The sequence below is a fragment of the Homalodisca vitripennis genome, chromosome 4 (assembly GCF_021130785.1).
Source record: "Homalodisca vitripennis isolate AUS2020 chromosome 4, UT_GWSS_2.1, whole genome shotgun sequence".
Taxonomy (NCBI): Eukaryota; Metazoa; Arthropoda; class Insecta; order Hemiptera; family Cicadellidae; genus Homalodisca; species Homalodisca vitripennis.
In genome coordinates this window covers 47,628,120-47,651,094 of record NC_060210.1, presented here as the reverse complement: position 1 = coordinate 47,651,094, position 22,975 = coordinate 47,628,120, and the positions used below count along the sequence as shown (strand labels likewise).

At 34.0% G+C, this 22,975-nt stretch overlaps 1 protein-coding gene across 3 annotated transcripts in view; it reads left to right on the top strand.

Annotated features, from left to right (window-relative positions):
* The window catches only part of LOC124359290 (cryptochrome-1-like), a 77,857-nt gene that overhangs the window by 22,536 nt on the left and 32,346 nt on the right, over positions 1 to 22,975 (top strand). For all 3 annotated transcript variants that reach the window (XR_006922140.1, XM_046811909.1, XM_046811908.1), the window contains exons 4-10: positions 8,158 to 8,300; positions 8,501 to 8,685; positions 11,759 to 11,988; positions 13,281 to 13,448; positions 17,165 to 17,305; positions 20,416 to 20,567; positions 21,308 to 21,510. Coding sequence is in view for 2 of the 3 variants with exons in the window: in XM_046811909.1 (XP_046667865.1) it covers positions 8,158 to 8,300; positions 8,501 to 8,685; positions 11,759 to 11,988; positions 13,281 to 13,448; positions 17,165 to 17,305; positions 20,416 to 20,567; positions 21,308 to 21,510 (1,222 nt within the window). In the remaining variant the exon portion in view is untranslated. The remainder of the gene's footprint in view (positions 1 to 8,157; positions 8,301 to 8,500; positions 8,686 to 11,758; positions 11,989 to 13,280; positions 13,449 to 17,164; positions 17,306 to 20,415; positions 20,568 to 21,307; positions 21,511 to 22,975) is intronic.

Sequence of the window (22,975 nt, the reverse complement as noted above, 5' to 3'; positions counted from 1 at the left end):
AGGTTTCCAACTGAGGAGCCACCCCAAACCGCAAGTCCATACCTCAAGTGAGTTTCTACTAATGAATAGTAAGCTGTTTTGGCTGATTCCAAGTTGCTGATCCATTTAATGCGTCGAACAACATATATTCCAGATGCTAATTTATTGCAGACATTGTTCACTTGCTCAGTCCAGGTTAGGTTTCTGTCCAGAATGACTCCAAGAAATTTTACATGATTTTCAACTGTTACATTGGCGATGCTGGGAGTAGTAGTGTCTCTTTTCTTACTGAAATTAATTTGTATTGTTTTTTGTGGGTTTATAGCCAGGTCATTTGTTTTACAATAATTCAGAGCCTTGTTTAGAGAGGCTGTAGCAGCTGCACAAACACCTTCTGCAGTGAGATTCCTTATCAGGAGTGTTGTGTCGTCTGCGTACATTACACATGATGTATTATTATCTTGGGTATGTGTTGGGAAATCATTTACAAATAGAATAAAGAGGACAGGGCCCAGTACAGACCCTTGTGGAACTCCTCGGAGAATAGGAAGTGGTTTTGACTGGTGTGTTTTTGTAATTCCAAGTGTGGTTGTCTGTACCTCAACTACTTGGGTTCGTCCTGATAGGTAGCTTGCAAACCATTTATTTGCTGTGTCTGTGATTCCCAGTAATGTTAGTTTCCTTAAGATGAGGTCATGTCCCAAACAGTCGAATGCCTTCCTATAATCGAGAAGAAGTGCGGAGATGTATTGTCCTTTGTCTATTTGGTCAATAATGTCTTCAATTAGGCTGATTATGGCAGAAATGGTAGATTTTCCCTTTGAGAATCCATGCTGGCAGTCGTTGATTAAATTTAGCTTCTTGAGGTGTGTCATAAGTCTGATGAGGACAACTTTTTCAATAATCTTTGAAAATGTAGAAATCAGGGAGATAGGACGATAATTTTGCACATCATTTGTAGATCCTTTTTTGTGCTTCGGGTATACTTTCGACAACTTTAGTGCAGAGGGAAACTGGCCTAGGCTGAATGATTTGTTTATTATACTTACAAGAGGTGGAGTCAGTTCTTTTCTGCAGTATTTGACAAGCTTAGATGAGTATTCATCCATTCCACTTGACTGTTTTGATTTAAGGGAGTTTATAATATCCCTGACCTCGTCATTGTTTGTTGGTGTAAGAATTAAGGACTCTTGGCAGATTATTTCTGTTCGAAGGTCAGGTGCATTTATGTCATGGTTCCCTATGACCTGTCTATTCTTTTTCAGCGTCAGCTCGGCTACATTAGTAAAATAAGTATTAAAATGTTCAGCTATTTCCTGAGGGCTATCAGTCTCTCTGTTATTAATTTTAATATGCATTTGTGGATATTTTAGTTGGGTTTTTCCTCTTTTTTCATTGGTTATAAGGCTCCATAGGGCTTTACTCTTGTTATCAGCTGATTTGATGTAGTTTGCATTTGCGTTTTGGTTTAATTGTCTGAGTTTCTTGTCATAATGTTTCTTCCTTTCTACCATGATCTCTTTGTCTTGCACATTTCCTGTTGTTTCATATTTATGTAGAGCCTTTAGAAAGTCAAATTTAAAATTTTCTGCCTCATTGTCATAGAGGAAAGTTCTCTTTTTTCTTTTCTTAATACATTTCTTTTTGGGACAGGCAATGTCAAGAGACGCTTGTAGGATCCCTTGAAAGATATTGTATGCTGCATCTGAGTCACTAGCGAGATGAATTTGGTCCCAATTTTTATTGTAAAGGATAGATGTAAGCGTATCAAGGTTCCATTTACTGAAACATCTTTTGTAAGCATACTCTGACGAAGTTTTCAATTCAAAGCTGTGAATCCTGCAAATTTGTGCAGTGTGGTCAGAGAGTCCGGACTGAATTATGGCTGTGTCGATGTTGTCTTCTGGTAAACTTGTGCATATACAGTCAATTGAGGTCGCAGTATTATGGGTGATGCGGGTGGCTGGTAAAGGCAGTCTTTTGATTTGGTGAGAAGTAAGTTCTTCTTCTAAAGTGGTATTATCCACCGTATTCTTCAGTCTGTCTATATTGATGTCACCAATCAGTACGAGCTGTTTGTTATGTGCTTGTATATGCTCGAGGATGTTTGCTAGAGTGTTTACACTTGCCCTTACATTTTCACTTGGTGATCTGTATATTCCGAGAATATGTACAATGTTTTTTCCAGACTCAATAGATACCATTGCTGTTTCACAGCTGAACTGAAGACAGAGGTGGGATATGTCAATTGATTTACAGCTGGGGGCTAACACATCCTTTGCGTATATGGCTACTCCACCTAACTTATGATTTTCTCTGCTATAGTGTGTTATTAAAGAGTACCCTTCAACTGATGTTAGTTCTAATTCTTCTCTTTTTAAAACCGTGTTCTGTAAGGACCACAATAGCTGGATTTATGTCACGAAGAAGGTGATGAAGTCTATCTAATTTTTTTCTTAGCCCACAAATATTTTGGTGCAGTATTGTTAAATAGTTTTTGGGGTTGTATTTTATAGTTGTCCAGTTTTGAATTTTGTTTTTTTTCTCTGAGGGTTGGGCTAAAAAAGGTTCCCTTTTTTGGCAGTTCACCTGATGTCCTGGTGTGCTCAAGGATCCTGGGTTAGTGATAGAAGAGAAGGAGATATGCAATTTGGTAGCTTCTTCTATATTTTTTGTGAAAAATTCTTCAAGTGATTCATTTTCTCCTAGTAGTTTGGCAGTCACTGGTGTGGGCCAATTTGAACGTTGAAAGTATTTCTTATTTGGTTGGAGTGAGAGTCAACTTTACATGCATTTCGATACTTTGCTGCTTGGAGGGAGACACTAAAAACATTTTTCTTCAAGGTTTGTTTTGGTTGTTTAAAGTCCTCCTCCATCTGGTACCGTGTTATGAGATGAGCCTTTATCAGAGAATGATGATTCAGTTTTGTTCTTCTGGTTTGACTGATTCCAGGGGTCAAGGTGTTGTTATGAGTTATCTCAGTATTTGTTAAATGGTGATGGTTCAGTTTTTCCTGGCTGGTTTGGCTGGCTCCAGGAGTCAGTTTGTTAATATACGTTATCTCTGTGGTCGTCAAAAGAGGTTTGATCAGTTTTTTGCTTCTGGTTTGACTGATTCCAGGGGTCGGGTTGTTAATATCTGTCATCTCTGTGGTTGTCAGTGAGGGTTTGATCAGTTTTTTGCTTCTGGTTTGACTGATTCCAGGGGTCGGGTTGTCAATATCTGTAATCTCTGTGGTTGTCAAAAGAGGTTTGATCAGTTTTTTTTCTTCTGGTTTGACTGATTCCAGGGGTCGGGTTGTTGCTATTAGTCATCTCAGTATTTGTCAAATGGTACATACATATATATCTCTTAGAAAAAAATATTTGTTCATCCAATAGATTCCAAAATGTCACAATGGTATACATAATAGTGCTATACAAACTTTTTTTTCAGATTTTTTAGTTTTTATAGATATATTATTCAAAAGTACCAATAAACTTCTTTTACCTAAATATTTTTTTGTAATTTGTAATTCAGATATATAAGCAAACTTTTGTATAGTTTAGAATTATTCTAAAAAAGTTCATATTACCTGAGAGGGTGCTATACATTTGAGAAACATTTATTCTTTACTAATATTTTTATGTTAATCAGTAAAAAAATAAAAATACATTGAAATGATTCAATATTTAATATTTTTTGGGGAAACTACATTTATTTCTGAAGACATTGATGCTTTTAAAATGTTTGTATCTTAAAAAATAGATGAGCAGTGATTAAAACACAAAACCCTTACAAAATCGCCAAAATGTGCCTGCAATTTTGGGAAAAATGATGGCCAGTTCCAGAGTTAAATGTCTGCCGCAATTGAAAATCCCGCCAACTGTGAGGTGCACGCAGTAATTTAATTGTTGACTGCCAAAAACTGTAAACCTATAGAAATCTATTGGCAGTTGTGTGAAGTTTATGGGAACAACATTATCACTGAAGGTGGAGTGCGACAATGGGTCATTAAGTTTAAAAATGGTCGAACAAATGTTCATGACGAAGAGCGAAGTGGAAGACCCAGCATAGTGACTGACGATCTTGTTGAGAAAGTTGACGCAAAGGTCCGAGAAAATCAACGGTTAACCATAACGGAACTCTTGCTTAGCATAACGGAAATCGTCACTGATAAGCTTGGCTTCCACAAGTTTTGTGCAAGATGGGTACCGAAAATCCTGACCGACGTCCACAAAAACCAGCGCATGGCTGCAGCGTTAACAATTTTGGATGCTTACGACAAATAGTCTAAGAGCTAGTGGTCGGCTACCTATATGTATTTGACGAGACCTGGGTTTTTGTACAGTGAGGCCCCTGTACCCCCTGTACATGAGATGGGGAGTCACTAAGCTCCAGGTGGCCGACTTGGCGGGCGCTCAGGTAAGACGGGTATTAATTTTTGGGCAATTTCGTAAGTATTTGATGACGTCTGCCGTTTTGTAATTTGAAAATATATTATTATTATTATCGGAAAATAACAATGGCAGACCATTATCGCGCGGATTTCATTATCAGATACTATATCAAAATGTAAAAGGATTTTGAGGTTAAGAAAATTCCACATATTAAAATATAAAGAAATTATTTTACCGGACGAAACTTATGATTAAGCATATCATAGTAGTTGTTATAAGACATTTACAGCATTAAAAAGGCAGTATTTGACGACAGATGTTGAAAAAAAGGTTCTATCACAGTCTAAAAAGTCTTTGTCTGCAATTGAACAGCCATCTACATCAGCTGATAGTTCAATAATTGAGGATACACGTGTACATGATTCCCTTGAAAACAATGCAAACATTCTTGAGACAAAAGAAGCAGAAAAAGAAATCGACGCTGAAGCTGAACTTTCGTTGGAGGAGGGATCATCTTCAGATTCAGCAAAATCATCGAATGTTCAATTTTCGAATACTGTAGCTTCCGATACTGTAGCTTCTGCAAACTCAAATTTGTGTTTTTTTTTTGTAACAAAAAAAGAAACAATTTCGATATAAAATTGACCCATTACGGACTTCAGAGAAGGATCAATTTAAAAAGAGTATCCTATTAAACTTTAAGCCAGATACTACAATTTACCAAGAAACTTTAACAAAAATAGAAAGTGTTCTCTCATCTGAAGTACATTACCATGAAATTTGTCGGCAAAATTTTAGGTATCAAAAAAGATCACTCGTGAAAAGTCGTGTTCGTACTGCATGGCACATCTCCCGAGAAGTACATGAAACTGTTTATAAAGAAATATGTCATTTAGTTGAAGATAATGTGATAAAACGAGTACGTTGTTATTTTCTGAGTTATTTGCAGAAAGAGTATCTTGAAATATTTAAAGAATTAAGTGAAAGCTCAGGCCCAGCATCAATATTTAACGCATCTTATTTGGAAGAAAAACTTCGTAAGAAATTTGGCGATAAAATTCAAATTTTGACATCCAACAAAAAAAGTTGTTGCCCCAACGGGTATTTCAACAATTGATGATCTTTACCCAATTTTTTTTAATCAGGGAATAGCTAAGATTTACTTTTCTACTAAAGTATGTCCGCTACATAGACGTCTGCCATGATCAATATAAGTTTTTAAGACTCTAATAAATAAAATATATCAATGGCAGATCTCGTCAATTACTTTCAAAATATTATTTTTTTGAGCACTTTCAAAATTGTCTGCCGCAATGAAATCCGCGCGATAATGGTCTGCCATTGTTATTTTCCGATAATAATAATAATATATTTTGAAATTACAAAACGGCAGACGTCATCAAATACTTACGAAATCGCCCAAAAATTGATACCTGTCTTACCTGAGCGCCCGCCAAGTCGGCCACCTGGAGCTTAGTGACTTCCCATCTCATGTACAGGGGGTACAGGGGCCTCACTGTACAAAAACCCAGGTCTCGTCAAATGCATACAGGTAGCCGACCACTAGCTCTTAGACTAAAAGAGGGTGAATCACTACTCGATCGCATCGTAACTGGCGATGTAACATGGGTGAAACATGTTAACTGCGAGACCAAATTGCAGTCAATGGAGTGGGTACACACAATTTTCCCTCACAAACCAAAAAAATGTTTGCAAACGATGTCGGCAAGAAAGGTTATGGCGACTGTTTTTTGGGACAAGAAAGGTGTAATTCTTGTTGATTTCCTGGAACGAGGCACTACAATCAACTCAGAAAGATATTGCCAAACGTTAAACAACCTCAGAAGAGAGATCCGAAACAAGCGTAGGGGAAAGTTGAGCTCAAAAATTCTGTTGATTCACGATAACGCTCGACCTCACACGGCAAATCGCACACGTGAAGTTCTCGAATCATTCCAGTGGGAGTTGTTTCCTCATCCACCATACAGCCCGGATCTTGCACCAAGTGACTACCACTTGTTCCCAACAATGAAGAAGTGGCTGGCAAACGCAGCGCTTTGAAGACGACGCAGAGCTGCAGCAAGAAGTGAGAAACTGGTTGAAGACATAGGCGGCAGAATTTTTGAGGAAGGCATTGTTAAGCTCATCCATCGATATGATAAGTGCCTAAATTTGAATGGCGACTATGTTGAAAAGTAGTATTTAAGTGTGGCTTTCAAATGTATATAATACAAATTTTTTCCTATTCTTTGTTAATTTTTAATTCCAAAACGTAATCTACTTTCCGAATAGCCCTCGTATTATACAGAACACAAGTGTGTATGCTTATTGAAAACATTGATGTATTCATCAAATAAAAATCCTTAACATATTAAAATTACAAATAAATTAATCACATCACAAAATACAAACCCTTGTTTATTACTTATAGTCTCTTGTCTAGCATATTTATTATGGGAATCCACTAACAGCCTAATAAATAATATCCTTGTATTAAAATCTGTAAATAAATAATTATTAGAAAATTATTAATATTATCCTCAAGTACAATATATTGAATATGTTGATATTATTTAACATGTAACTCTTTGATATTAAGTGGAAAGTAAATAAGTCAATAAAATGATAACCTGATGTTCTGTCTGGACCCATTAAAATGAGTGATTCACTTAGTCCTCACTGTCCTAAATGTTCTATGTAACCTTTAAATATCTTCATTATAAGTAATAATGTTATTTAACTGCTTTTTCAGTATATAGATTACATTGGTATAATATCATCCATTTAATTTAATCTGTATTACCTTTTATTAATCAACATAATGTAAATAGCAGCATAATTTAATACTAGTTGTTGATTAGACCACATCACCTTTTTATAGTCTATTTTTTCTATTGTTAAACTTCAAAAGTTCTTTTTATGCAATTATTAAAAAAAATTTTATGTCTTATTTAGTATTCTTGTCTTGGTTTAAGTTTTGAAAAACTTAGTAAATGAATACTAGACTTAAGAAATAGTTTTTAAGGTAGTGACTCTTCACACCCAGTGGAGGATGGTCTACAAAAAGTTCTGAAAAAAAATGTAACTTAAGTATAGCTCAGGATGTACCTTGTCTCAAAATTGTAATATAAGATGTACATCCAGTAAAGTCCAAATCCCAACCTAAAAATAAGAACTTACAATTATAATAACTGATGTTAGGTTTTCCCTTTATCATTCATCTTTGCTAAACAACCCCTTCATAATAATGTACAATTTGAGTTATGCTAACATTACATTTTTTGTCAAACTCTTTATGACCTTACTCCATTGGACTTGAAGAGTCACTAAATTCCTTACAAATTATTTCTTAAGTTCAGATGAATTCACTAAAGTTTAACTTTCATAACTTGAGCCAAGGCAAGAATGTTACACAATCTAGAACAGGATCTTCATTGTAAATGTTTAAATTTTTAAAACCAGTGTAGTTTGTTGAAGAGTGAACCTTTTGAGGTTAGATTGGCGGCTTTGTTAATAATAAAGACCTTTAATTTGATATACTACTCTACCTATACTCTCTTCTCATTTAAGATTAACTTGCAGGTCACCTTCCTAACATGACAAAAAATGGTAGTTACTTCAAAAAGTCGATTTATGGGTGTAGTAATGATGCACCAAATTTTATAACTTTACCTGTAATCGTTCGGGAATTATCAAGCCCGTTTGGGACTTAAAAAAAAATAACAAAAACTAATAACAAAAACTGTGTATTTCTTTCCAATATGTCACTCTCACTTTCTAAACGATACATTTTTGCAGGAATGGAAAACAACAAACTTGACATTCGACTATGATCCAGAGCCATTTGGTCGCAAGAGAGACAGACACGTCAGGGAGATGTGTTCGAGTAGTGGTATCTCCGTAACATCATACGTCTCTCACACACTCTACAACCTAGACGAGTTAGTGTCATATGATTAGTATTCTATAAATACAGTGGTAATGTTTACAATTTAAACTTAAGGCAGTGTACTTTTTCAAATTAAAAATCAAGTAAGATAAAGAATACCACATTGTGTAGTACATATTATTTCTTTTATTTATTAAAATCCATTTTAAATTATCACTTGTTTACTGATAAGAAATTGTTGCTTGTTCTCAGTATCATCGCTAAAAACTATAACCAGCCTCCACTGACGTACCACAGGTTTCAGGAGGTGGTTGAATTGCTTGGTCGTCCACCTTCAGCCGTGGGAGATATAGATCCCTCCTTCATTGGGTCTGCTTACACTCCACTTTGTGATAATCACAATGAAAGATACGGAGTACCAAGTCTTGAAGAACTTGGTCAGTATTAGCAATTCCTAATAGCTGCAAACTGTTTCTAGACATATTTTAAAGAAACAATAGATTTAGGTGTTTGGACTTTTTGGTCAATCAAACATTAAGTAACCCTTGATATTAAAAACATCACTAATTATTGATATTGCAACAATAAAACATACAAAAAATTTAATATATAAGTGAACAGTTGGGATATTTCTTAATTTTTAACTATAATTGTGGATTAGATGTTGAAATAGGGAAAAGAAAAGGAATGCATATCTTATTGTATGCATTTGTTTATTTTTTTATGTTTTTTGCAACATTATCTTTTTAGTAGTTTTCTAATACACATGATTCTGCAAAATGGGCTGACTATCTTTCAACCTGAAAGTATCTCACATCATATCTTACACTTTATTAATTGACAATGTTCTGAGCTCCTTAATCCATTTATTTGATCAGACTTTAATGTTTATTTGGTTTCATATGTGGATGGCTGGTGTTTCTTGTATTTAACTGAATATTAAACAATTATTTGGGTAGTATATAATGACTAATAATGGAAATGATATTTATAAATGCATATTTTTAGTTATCATTAGAAATTCATGTATATATTATTATGATTTATATATATATATATATATATATATATGATAAAATCCTTTCAAGTTTCTTAATACTCATTGATGACAGAATCTTCTGAAGGCACTTACACATTTCAATAGTCTAACTTTTACTCTGCAGACTTCCGTTGGGAATTAATAACGACGTAAAATAATAACTAGTATCGGAATTCAGCTATATTTTATACTAAACGGTTTAGAAAGAGTTCCTTTACTTGATACTCTATGTCGTATATTTTCAAGCAGATACAAATAAACATTATATGGAACTTGTTGATGAAAAGTACATTTTTTGCCAGTTTTCAATTTGTTTATGCTGGTGAAAAACATATTCAAAATCAATTTTCATGTAAATATAAACTAAAAGTGTTATACATCTTTGTGTTCAAACTTAAATTGTGAATCTTTTGTATATAATGAATTTCAAATATGTTACTATGGAAATTGTGAAAAATAGCCTCAAAAATATAATTTTTGTTGGAAAAATTTGTTCTTCAAGGTCATTAGTAAATAATACAATGAAAAAAATTTTCTTGGTAAGTTTTTCTGTATCATTACCATTTAGTACATATTATAGTGAACATTTTAATATATAATATGTTATATTTCAGGTATATTTGATATGTTTTATGAATTAAAACAAAAAACACTGCGCATCATAAAAAGGCCTATCACTGTAGAGTAATATGAGTATCACTTGGAGGGTTAATACTCATTGATGACAGAATCTTCTGAAGGCACTTACACATTTCAATAGTCTAACTTTTACTCTGCAGACTTCCGTTGGGAATTAATAACACTAATATATAATAATACAATACGCCAAATTTTCAAATTGAAGGATTAATTACTTTTTGTTTGTTATTGATTTTAAAATAATTGTAATACTTTTATTGTAAATTGTTATATTTCTTTATTCTTCTATTGTGCACAGTTTTGAGACATTTTGTATATTTTAATCTTAACAACTGCAAAAAAAACTATTTGTTTAAAATTAACTTTTCCTAAAAAAAAAGCACACACACACAAATATATCCTCTGTACATTTTGGATATTTAGTGAACAGAACACTGTTTATAGTGGTGTGGAAACATTGTATACAGTTACAAATTCATTTAATTTGATTTTTTTGAATAATCTGTGATGCCTCCTCACTTTTATTTTTTAATTAATATAAAAATAAAAAAAAAACAGTTTTAGTTGATCAGGGAAATACTCATAGTAAATAATAAGTATAATCTTAAATTTTGAACAACAAACAACTGATTACTGTATAAAAAACTAAATAAATATCTAGAATATAATAAAAAGGATAGCCAAACAATGTTTAAAGAAGACATCAAATACCTATGATACACAGGAGTTTTAAGTGTTTTAAGATCATCCAAAGATTTGTGAATCAAATAGTTTATAGACAGCCAAAAATTATGTTTTTGTCCCAAATGGAATTTGCATGAGTATAAAAGAAAAAATACTCAACATTAATGTTTTTGAATTTTTAGTAGGATTCCTTTTAAATAGTCTCTTTCATTTGGCAAAATAGACCCTTATAATGTCCAGTTGCTTTGTTGGCATGAACTGGAGCATAAAACCACTCATGACTCTTTGGCCGAAATATTCTGTGTTATCTTAGACTGTGCCAATATGGGAGTGACTATATGGTTCGTCAATGAACACATAGTGATCATATCTGATAGTCAAGTTGGCCTTACACACAGAACTCTGTATTTCACACCCAAAACTAATCTATATAATTATTACAATCATAATAACTTGAAAAGTGTTTAAAGCCAAAAAATAACACAAAGACAATGTAAACATGGGCAGTACAAGTCAGTAACTGACCAGCTGACTCACAAGCAACAATGTTGGCTGCTCCCTGAAGGATTGAGGCAATAAGTAGTTTTTTTGTAATGAAATATATATTGATTTTATTTCAGTTCACTATCTTTTCAGTTATAGAAATCAATTGCTCATTTAATTGTGTATAATGTAGTATGTAATTCAAATGATTAAAACTAAAAGTTACAGTTTTAATCGAGTTTCATGGAACATTCAGGAACCGGGGTTGTACTGATTATTTAAAACTCGTTAAAAGGGCTGCAGACGTCAACGCTTGGATCACAAAACGGTTGATGAAACTAAGTAAAGGACTTTTGAAACTAACAATTTCTTTCATTATTGAACATACCGATAGCAGAAAACACCTGCAAACTCTAGTGCTTACCACTGAAGATCTTATTAGACTTTGCAGTCAGCCGAGAGAGACTGCCAAACTCATTATTTTGGATTGTGAGACGCTTGAGGTTATGAGAGGGACGCTGTTTGGAATCTCTTAGCCAGGTTATGAATGTGATATATTGGGCAAAAAGTTCCAGATCATATTAAAGGTATGGGCAATAAGCTAAGAACTAGGAGTCCCATGTGTCCTCCTTTCAATCTAATCTCCGTTATGCGGGGTGTTACAGGTTTTGAGACTGAACAGCTAGAATCCCCTGTGTGGCAAGGAGGAGAAACTGAGGCACTAGCTCGGCTAGAACGCCACCTTCAGCGCAAGGCCTGGGTGGCCAGCTTCGCTAAGCCCAAGATGTCTCCATCTTCTCTGCTTGCCAGCCCATGTGGCCTCAGTCCTTATCTTAGGTTCGGTTGTCTCTCCACTCGGACCTTCTACCATCAACTCACTCAACTCTATAAGTCTGTAAGTCGTCTTTCTATTCAGATTATTTTATAGTCATACAGCCAGTAGTGTTATTGCAGGTTAAGAATCAGGGTTATTGCAAGTTATTCAAGTCAAGCAATGTTTATGGATTGAGTAAATGCTTAACAATCCAGTTTTTGCAAGCAGCCCTTCCTGAGGCATTTGTGTTGAGTTAGCAGTCAGAAGTCCACTGTCCATACAATATATGAATACTCCCTAATTCAGCCTATGGACCTTAAGAAATTTGTTGAGCAGTTTAAGCGAAAATATCAAAAGAAATATGTGTGATTGATTTTAGAAAATACTAGTTAAATTTGACGTGGTTGAAACAATGAAAGAATGCTTTAGACATATAAGATTTAATTTACGCAATTGAGATGCGTGAGAAAACTACAGATATCAACTCTACACATACAATAGCATAAGGTATGAACATCGATCAACGATTCAGGAGGTCAGTGAGACCTCAAGTGTCTATGATGAAAATACATCAACCATCACAAAGGATTTTTCAAAATTTGCAAGCAGACTTTGTACCTAGTGAAATAACCAATTGGATTGCAGAAGCTACTGTGGTCAGTGAAACAGAAGAGGAACTGAATGATAACAAATCATAGCAGAATGAAGTAGATGATAGCAAAGAGAAAGAGGAATACAGTGCAGATAAAAAAAAAACTACTTAAAAGAGTCTCCTACTCAGAGGCTAATAAAGCATTATGCACTGCTGTACATTACATTGAATAACGCTTAATTTAAATACCAATGAATAGTTTGTGATAAAATAATGTAGGATAAAATTCACCCTATCCAAACGGAGCCTTCCAAACAATGGAACATTATGGATATTAGTAAGACAATAAAGTATAATATTTATCCTAAGTATTCTTATGCAGATGTGAATAATATGTAATATATTTTATATGTTGTAACTTGTAATTTTGCAGTTTGTTATTTATGCAAATAGCTAAATAGACTACAGTCGACTGTACTAAACATTTTAATTGTATTGTGGTAAAGTAAATGTTTTAGTCCAGGAATAAATTTCTAATAATATTGTTCTTCTGGTAATAAACATTCTCTTCTTATTTACATTCTGACGATGTCATTAGTCACTCTAATTATAGATTAGTGTGAATCTATTGTACATTCAACACTGTTTTAACTTAGTAGAAAATTAAAGTTTTTTTTATGAAATGTGTTTGTTTTTAATGCATTGGTAAATTGTTGTTTTTAAAGTAATATATTTTGAAAGTTCTATGATAATAAATAAGTTTGTTACTTTTTGTTTATAGATTAAAAAAGATGACCCACCACTCTCACTTCACGGACAGTTGCTCTGGAGGGAATTTTTCTACTGTGCAGCAACAAATAACCCAAAATTCGACAAAATGATTGGAAACCCCATCTGTGTACAAATCCCTTGGGACAAGAATGAAGAAGCACTGGCAAAGTGGGCAAAAGTAAGTATAAATTAAATATACTGTTGTAACAATGATAAAAATAATAAGACAGTTGGAACAGTAACAAGTGAAGCCACAATGGCTTATAATCATATCTAGTTATAATTGTTGAATTTCTTAATAAAAAGGTCTATTTAATTCTATTTTGTTGAAAGTGGCTTGACTTATGCCTTAGGCACATTAGCATCTAGTGCTTTTTGCACTCCCCAATGAGCAAAGGAGAGATTTCAGTGCACTCCAAGATTGAGGATGTTGACGAAGTACTATAACTTATCACTGAGCTCATGAGATATTATAGCCCTTAACCAGTGTTCAAAAGGCATGCACCCTTTCCCTCGCGTCCACTGAAGCCAAAAATCATGTGGTCAATAGTATACTCATGTTATCTGCACAGCCTACACAGGGTCTCTGTCAATCTCTTCCCATGAAAGTGCTATCTTAGATGGTAGTGTCTTCCTAGCAAAAAGTCCTTATTATCCAACATAGTGAAAAAGAATCCTCAGTCTTTTCAGTCAGTCAAGAATTATCTAGTTCTCGTATGATCTGATGGCATGTCAGAAACTATTGCCAGTTACCTTCTGGTTGATTCTGTACTTGATAAGCTCCTGAAGCTTGCCAAAAGTTCTTAAATTGCAGATGATATGCACTCTTTCTAGCTACCATCCGAATGTGCAGGTCTATTGGCCGAGGGAGTAACAAACAATGCAGAGTGGATCCAGGGGCAACTGCTAATAGCACTGCCCATATAGCAGAACCCATTTACTATCGTCTCACCTTATTAAGATTCGGATCCCAATGAAGTCTGTGGCCCAAAATAACCCAGAATTACTTCACCTGTAGCATTAATTCCTTGCATTCTCAGGAGTCGGATGATTTCCATCTTTCTTCTCTTGGCGAAAGAAACATCACTTTAAAGAGAAAAAACTGAAACACCAACCCTTCAGGTTATAGAGCAGACAATTCACCACCAGAATCCATAGTAGAGGAGACACTACTACTACTTCCTGTGGACATCTCTTTGTGGTAGTAGCTGTGACACTCACCATGAAAAGAGACAGTAACTTGCCTTGTTTGAAGCAGAGCCGTCACCCAGCCATAGAAAATATCATCCCATCCTTGCCCTCTAACCACATTGATGATGGTAGAAATTTTATTCCTCTCTAAAGTTCCTTAGATGTTTAAAAAGGAGCTGAGTGCTAAATTTTTTTGTCCTCTGTCATTTCCGCGGTTCAACTCGTCAATTATTGAAGAGCAGATCCACAATCTAATTTGTAAGTGTGTTTATTGCAGTGCAGAGTATGAGCCAGCAAGGCTCCCTCTCAAGCATACCTCAACAAGATCTTCTCCAAGGTTTTCAGAAGAAAGGAAGACGGAATTGAGTGAAAGTGTGTGATGGTGGATTAAAATATGGCCCCGGATCCTTACCAGGGTCTAGGATTAAAGGCTACTTTTGACAACTCCCATGAGGATACTAGAATGTATCTTCTAACAAGCTAATTTTCAGCGCGTCATCCTAAGTTTATTGTGCACTCTAGTTTCTGTTAGTTGAGGCTGCATACCTCTGTATCATCTATGAGGTATAAGAGTTTCCATCCAATATTGAGATCAAATTCATCACCTGGCTCTGAGATTCCAAATTTGGTCCTTCTAACCTGTAGCCTCTTACAATCCAAAATATGTTTAACAGTCTCCGCATACTGATTACATAATCTATACTTAAGGACCTTCTAGGTAATAATAAGGTCCTAAATCCTAAATTGTTGGTCTGATAATAGAATTAATATCTTCTCATCAAAACAATCAGTCCACTAAATAACCTTCCTGTGTTGGATTATGATATTTCAGTTGTTTACCACAAGGTATACAAAATATTACTGACATTACGAAATACAAATACAAAACAATTTCTTGCACAAATAACCATTGTATATAATACTGATGACCATTTTATTAATGTTCGTTAACTTTTTAATAAATGTGAATAATTTTAATAATATTTTTAATAAATATAATAAGTTTTTATGACATGGTTCAGTTAAAAAACTCTGTACAAAATAATGAATAAAGAAGGTTCTGATTCATCTTGTATATTACTTCTATTTGTTGGTTTCACTTTGATATATTTATATATATATATACAGGGTCTGTATAATAAGTAACCGGACTGAGCCTGCCCCGCTCCGTCAAAGCGTCTGCTAACCGGTATCTGGTGCTGTAGTGGTGGTGGGGGGTCTAGTGAAAGGGAACCGGGCTGCAGCAGTTGCCTCCAAGCGCTTGGAGAGTTAGTATCGAGCGAGAGCGGAGTGCATGTTTAGTTACCCCGTCGGATTGAAAATGGAGAGTACGATCGAGCAACGTTTTAGCATTAAATTTTGTGTCAAACTCAAGAAAACGCCCACGGAAACTCTTCAAATGATTCAAGAGGCTTACGGTGAGGATGCTCTGTCCAGAACTCAGGTGTTTCAGTGGCACAAAAATTTCCGGGAGGGCCGCGATGACGTCCATGACAAACAGCGCGTCGGTCCTCCATCAACGAGTCACACGGACACAAATGTGCAAAAAGTGCGTGATGTGTTGAACAGTGATCGTCGTCAGAGCATTCGGGCTATCGCAGATGAGGTCGGAATTGATAAGATGACCGTTCAAAACATTATTAAGAATGATATGGGCATGAGGAAGATCTGCGCGAAGCTGGTACCCAAACACCTGACTGATGAGCAAAAGAAGCGTTGTGTTGCTGTCGCTTCGGAAATCCTTGATCGACTGCAAACCGAACCAGAGTTTTTCAACCACGTTATTACAGGAGACGAGACGTGGGTTTTTTAATACGATCCTGAGACGAAGCGGCAGAGTTCGGAGTGGCACACACCGGCGTCACCACGACCGAAAAAAGCGTGCATGAGCAAATCGAAGGTGAAATCGATGCTCATTGCTTTCTTTGACGTGAAAGGCATTGTTCACAAAGAGTTTGTGCCACCCGGTCAAACTGTAAATGGCCAGTACTACAGAGAGGTGCTCCGTCGACTAACCGCCTGGGTTCACCGAGTCCGTCCGGAGATTGCCGATTCGTGGATTCTCCATCACGACAATGCACCCTCGCACATCTGCCTGCTCGTCACCGAACAGTTGGCAAAACAGTCGAGGGCAACGTTGCCACAGCCTCCTTACAGCCCGGATTTGGCACCACCGGACTTCTTTCTGTTCCCCAAGATCAAGAGACACCTTAAGGGGACGCAGTTCGGGACTCTGGAAAACGTTCAACGTGCTACAACGAGGGCTCTAGACAACATCGACGTTGCCGACTTCCAGGAAGCGTTCAGGGATTGGAAAATACGGTATCAGCGTGTTATCGACTCCATTGGGGACTACTTTGAAGATTTCTAAAGAAAAATTGTACATATTTTGCCAATAAAATTTTCCTGAAGTCAGTCCGGTTACTTATTATACAGACCCTGTATATATATATATAGTTTAACTTTATTACATTTTTCTATTCTAATAAGTATTTAGTAATCATTTTAATTAATATTTGAAATTATGTTTGCAATATTTTAATAATTATACACCACTAAGGCTCAACGTAAAGCTTGTTTTCAAATGGACTTTACAATTTTGATTCTGAATTTTACGCATTTATTAGGAAGTTTCTATTCATTAAAGTTGTGTTTAGCACTACTTTTCCAGTTTAATTGTTATTCTTAATTTGTTTCATTTAGGGAAAGACTGGCTTCCCGTGGATTGATGCAATCATGGTTCAACTACGGCAGGAAGGGTGGATTCACCATCTGTCGCGGCATGCAGTTGCCTGCTTTCTAACCCGGGGGGACTTGTGGATCTCATGGGAAGAAGGCATGAAGGTGATTTTAAGGTTAATTTTTGTTACTGTGTTTGTTTTCATTTTGTTTGGTATTGTTTCAATAAGTAAAATTCAAACAAGTTTTGTGTTCTTGAAGCATAAATGGAAGATTTTTCTGTTTAGTATTTACACATTATGACAGAAAAGAGATGTCTTCCTTTTAAATAAAATTATGACTGTGTCATTGTATGCACCGTCATAGTCCATTGATGGATGCAAGTTGTTTCTATTGAGGTATGGTATCATACTATGGGGTAATGGGGTGATTGCAATAGGATAAATGAAATTTTAAGTCAAACCCCTTAGACCACTGTAGGCCCCTTTCCTTAGCTCAGGAATGGTAATCAATTTGTATATTTTTTATTTGATAGTGTGCATTATGAAAAATCCAGGTAAATTGTACTTCAGATCCAATATTTATAACCACAATATCAAGAGTCAAAATAATTTAGAAATTGAATTTAACCATCTTAGTAAAACTATGAAGAGTCATAAAGTAATTTCATTAAAAGTTTTCAATAAATTAATTCCATTTGTTGATAATTATCCTGACTTAATTTTCAGAAAGGAGCTTTATAGGGGGTTACAGGTTAATCCTTTTTACAGCCTTCAAGAGTTTTTTGTAGTTGGTCTAATTGCTTTTTGAGAATTGTTTACACTTTAATGTTTTGTCTCAACCCTTTACTAGTTTTTTGTTGTGTTATTTTAAATTTGTCTAACCTTTAGTTGTTGTTATTGTTAGTTTATTTATACATATTTGATTAATTGTTGAATTGTAGTAATTTTAGAATTAATGCCATTGTTTTAAATCTTTTAATTGTCATTTAATTTAAGTAATTAGTTTTAAATAATTGTAGGAATTGTTTAAAAACTTTTTACACCTTAACATACATCAACTTCTAAAAAAGTATGAATTTTAAATGTAATAGTTTATCTGTAATTTATAGTTATAAGAATATCTAGACAGCGTTGTGCTGCAATACTGACGTTAATACTTGTAAAAAGTCTTATAAAAATAAATTCATTGATTGGATTATTGAAGATTCAATGTTTAAAACAGCAATTAAGTTACTTCAAAATATTGGAATAATAACATGATTAAACAATCACATTTTATTATAATCAATAATTTTATTTAGCATGCAAAACATCCATCTTCCTTTTCATTAAACTGATTTTTATATATGTGCACGTTGTATTTATACGTTTATTTTATTGATACATTTTCCTTCTTGACCTTAATATGTTTCCTAAAATCTGTTAATTTTACATGGTTTTTTTTAATATGATAAGGAATGGGTTGATTCCTTTACTTTATACCTAAATGTTGTTTTGTATTGCATTATTTATAAACTATTTTGTATCTATATTTCATGTAATAGCCATTGTACAATGTTTTAATGGAATGAATAGACGTTTATTTATAATTATTTATTTCATTCTCAGCAGTATCGATACCACGACTTTTACACTTAATTACAGTTTTTTTTTATTTGTCAATAGATAACAATTCTGTTGCAATAGACTAAAGTAAACATTAAAAAAAGATATTTAAATGTTAATTTTTTTAAAATTTTACTTAAAATAAATTTGTCTGGAGTCCACAACAGTTTTATTTGTCATAATTGTATCTGTCTGACATAATACCTAACTTTTTTTACTTAATTATCATTATCATTAGTTTAAATCATAATTGTTTTAAATTATTGTTTGTGAATGCCAATCTTTTCCGAAAATGCTATTCCTGGCAGATAATGCTTGTTAGGCCTATCTTCTCTCTAAGCACCTTTTCTTGTTTTCAAAAAGCCTTGTAGTATGACTCTGGGAGAGCTGGGAAATTTAATATTGTCAGTAATTTTTCTAAGTAACTTTATCAATTAGTTAGTACCTAAATAATAGAATTCTAAAAGGAGCCTCTTAATTAAAATCATAGACATTTTACATTGAGGGCTGGATTTTCTAAAATGTAGAAATAACAGTAATTAAAATGTTTTAATGTAACTGTAATTTATTGGTTTTTACGTTTATGCAATTCCTTTATGTTATGTTTTACTTATCGAATAATTAATTTTTTTATTCTATCATTTTCTTTTTGTTTCTACTAATATAGCACACTGTTTTCTAGATTCTGCTTTTATTTTATTGCTAATTTAGTTATGTAATTGAGTTATGTGCTTATATATTGTAATGACACATTGAAGAAAATATTTGAAGATAGTATGTTGTTTCTAGATTTAAAAAAAACCCCAGCCAAACCCTCAATGTAAGCTGCAACAATTTTAATTGTGACTCTTCTAAAAATACAACCAGTTATGTAGAAAAATTACTGGCCATATTGAACTGAACAGCTTCTCAAGGCTTATTGAAAATAAGATACAGTTTACAATAAATTTGTTATTGTTATTTGAGTAGCCTTGTCATTGTGTAGTAGTCCAAAGAAAATATGTGTCCACCGTTATAAATTATATTGTGTTTTAAATTTAATAGAAGGGGTTTTAAAATTGTTTAACAATAGTACATTTTTTCTTTAATCTTTTCTTATGTGGGAATTGAATGTGTGCAACTCTTCACATTATTTAGTCCTTGTTTGCTTCTGATTATGTTGTTTATAAAAATCTACATTACCTGTTACATGATGGGTGGTGATAATATTGCCATGCAAAAATGAGTTTATAGATGTCCTGGATAAAAAATACTGTTTTAATGTAGTGATAATAATGACCACTGAGTCTTGTTATTTTCAGAAATCCTCGTAATAAAGAGTTTAGTATGACTTCAAATGGGAGGATGGATGGATAAATGGGTGAGAAGCGATCCATAGATAATAGTTTCCTCTTAACAAATTATATTTTCCAAATCTTGGATAGAAGCTCATTGGCCTATTAACATATATACCATACATCATAAACAAACATTGAAGTTTATAAAAATTGAAATAATTCTCATAAATTATAACCAAGGAATGCATAAAAGTCTGAAGACATCATGTTAAAATAGTGTTTCTGTAACTAGTCTTCCCATATTATAATAAAAATAGTTTTTCCAGGTGTACCTAAGTTGAAACACATACTATAAAGTTTTACTTACTATTAATATTATTTCTCTTTAAAGGTCTTTGAAGATTTACTTCTTGATGCTGACTGGTCAGTGAATGCAGGATCCTGGATGTGGCATTCAAACAGCTCCTTCTTCCAACAATTCTTTAGTTGTTACTGTCCAGTTCGATTTGGTAGAAAAGCTGATCCCAATGGAGAGTTCATAAGGTGAGCCTTGTGACTTACACAAAAATTTAATTGATAATAGATCTCCTAGAATTATAAAACGTTTAAAAACATGCTTTCTTTAAAGTTTTTATTGATAATTTTTTACATATAGTCAGAGAACAGTGATTTTGTATGTTCCCAAGACTGAGGTAAAATAAAAAGTTAGAGGTGCTCTTTAATGGCATTCTGATTCCTCTAATGATTTTTTTCTAAATCAACTCTTACCTGATACCATACCTGTTCTTATTACAAAGTCTGAGTGACTGAACTGTCTAAGAACTTTACAACTAAGATTGGCTTGGATGTTTACTGCCTAAAAGCAAATAAAGGTAAATGAATGAAGAAATTCATGTCCAGCAAGGACTTAAGAAAATATGGATTGTAGAATATTTATGATAGATGGTAATGGAAGAGGCGGCATGCACAGGAATCAACATCTGATTGAGCTTGTTTCTGAGAGTACTCTAGATGCAATCAAGAATGACCTTTGGTACTGTGTTTAATGCCCAGGCTTAACTACCTATTGGGAATTACAGCTTCAAGTTTTGATAAATTATTTCAATACATCACCTCACTTGGAATTGCACATATAGTTTTGTACCAGTCCAAACCATATTGGGAACTGTGTAACAGAGCTTAATATCAAACTCAACTGTACTGACTTCTCATTTTATTTGCTGTAGGTATATTAACCTTTCAAGGTTAGTAATTTTATATATTTTGTTGGATTCTGATTGCAGGAAATACTTGCCAGTTCTTAAGAACTTCCCGACTGAACACATACATGACCCTTGGACGGCCTCAGAAGATGTTCAGAAAGCTTCAAATTGTGTAATTGGCCGTGATTATCCTGTGCCTATGGTGAATCATAGTGAAATCAGTGCCATCAATAGCCAGAGGATGAGACAAGTCTTCCTCCAGCTGAAGAAATACCGTGGCCCTGGTATGCTCTTCTCATTTTTGAAATTTATTGTTGTTTAGTTTTGTCTTTAAATTTTTAATATCAGGGTTTCATGTAAAATATATGTTTTTTAATGATTGTATAAAGTTTTTGGGATGTTATGAAAAAACTGTGTTGGGGTTTGAAATAATTGCCACCATTTCGGCAGAATTAGTCTTTCACGTTGTACATTGTAGTTGACTTTGAATATTTACTGAAATCTGTAGAAGTGACAAGTTGTCTTCAAAATCTATGTTACAGCAATATATTTAGTTGCTGGCTATGACTTTTTACACCATTAAAATATCGAATTAATACTGGTTCTGCCAATAGTATTCTAAGTTGAGGGAATGTGAGGATGTACATCACTATTATTGATTCATAGCCCTACTACAGCGACCAAGGAATACCATAGACTGGCAACTTTAATACCGTAGACATTATGGGAGTTGCCAATTCTGCACCTCTCGGAGGTCCTACTGGCTGAAATACTACCCGCTTTTCACATTTTAATATGCCATGCTTCATTGATACTGTTAAAGAACTTATAGTTGAGTTGAAATTTCTATTTTTGTGCTGTTCGATTTTCTCAATCCCTAATTCCACAAACTCACTATGATCTTTTTTCTCCTAACATGGTCATAAAATGAGTATAGGTACAAGAGACAAATAAAACAAACAAGGAATGCTGCAGAACCTATCACCAAAATAAAAATCCTTGAGAAATAAAACCACAGTGAATGTGAGAAATCATGGCAAAACTATATGCAAAATAACTTTAATCAAGAATATTAAGGTTTTCCCCTTTATATTATATTTATTTAGAGCTAAATATACTTAAAAAACAACAACATATTAAAAAATATACCCTACTAGAAGTATAAACGGTAATGTTAGGTAGAAAAACATCTGAACTGAAAACCAACACTATTTTGTAGAATTGCAGTACATACACTACACACTAAGTATGGGTCACCTTTCCTTGTCAAGTGCTGAGTTCTCACGTATAGATTTAGTTTCAGGAGTAAAGAAAGTCAATTGTGACCGCTCAGCATTTTTTATTTTTATCTATACAAACACACACATTGGACATTTTTTTGTTCATCTTACAATTAAGTTTAGGAAATATTGACTAGATGAGAAATTTATAAATACTCTATACTAATAACAATAAACATCACAATAACAATGTAATACTATCGACACTAGTTGACAGTTCCTCATATAAAATAGTTAGTCAGTCTTTATCACTGACTCACTGACTAATACCGGGACAACACTTGGTAGTGGATGACTCATGCGGTGTCATCCTCACCACATGGGATCGTGGCTTCAACCAAAGCTCACATTATCAGTCCATGGTATTCTTTAGTCACTGCCCTATAAACTTAACAAACCTTACTAACAGTTAGCAGACATAAGAGGATCACAGATTACTAGCAACAACTTTTGGCTCTGTTGGCAGTTT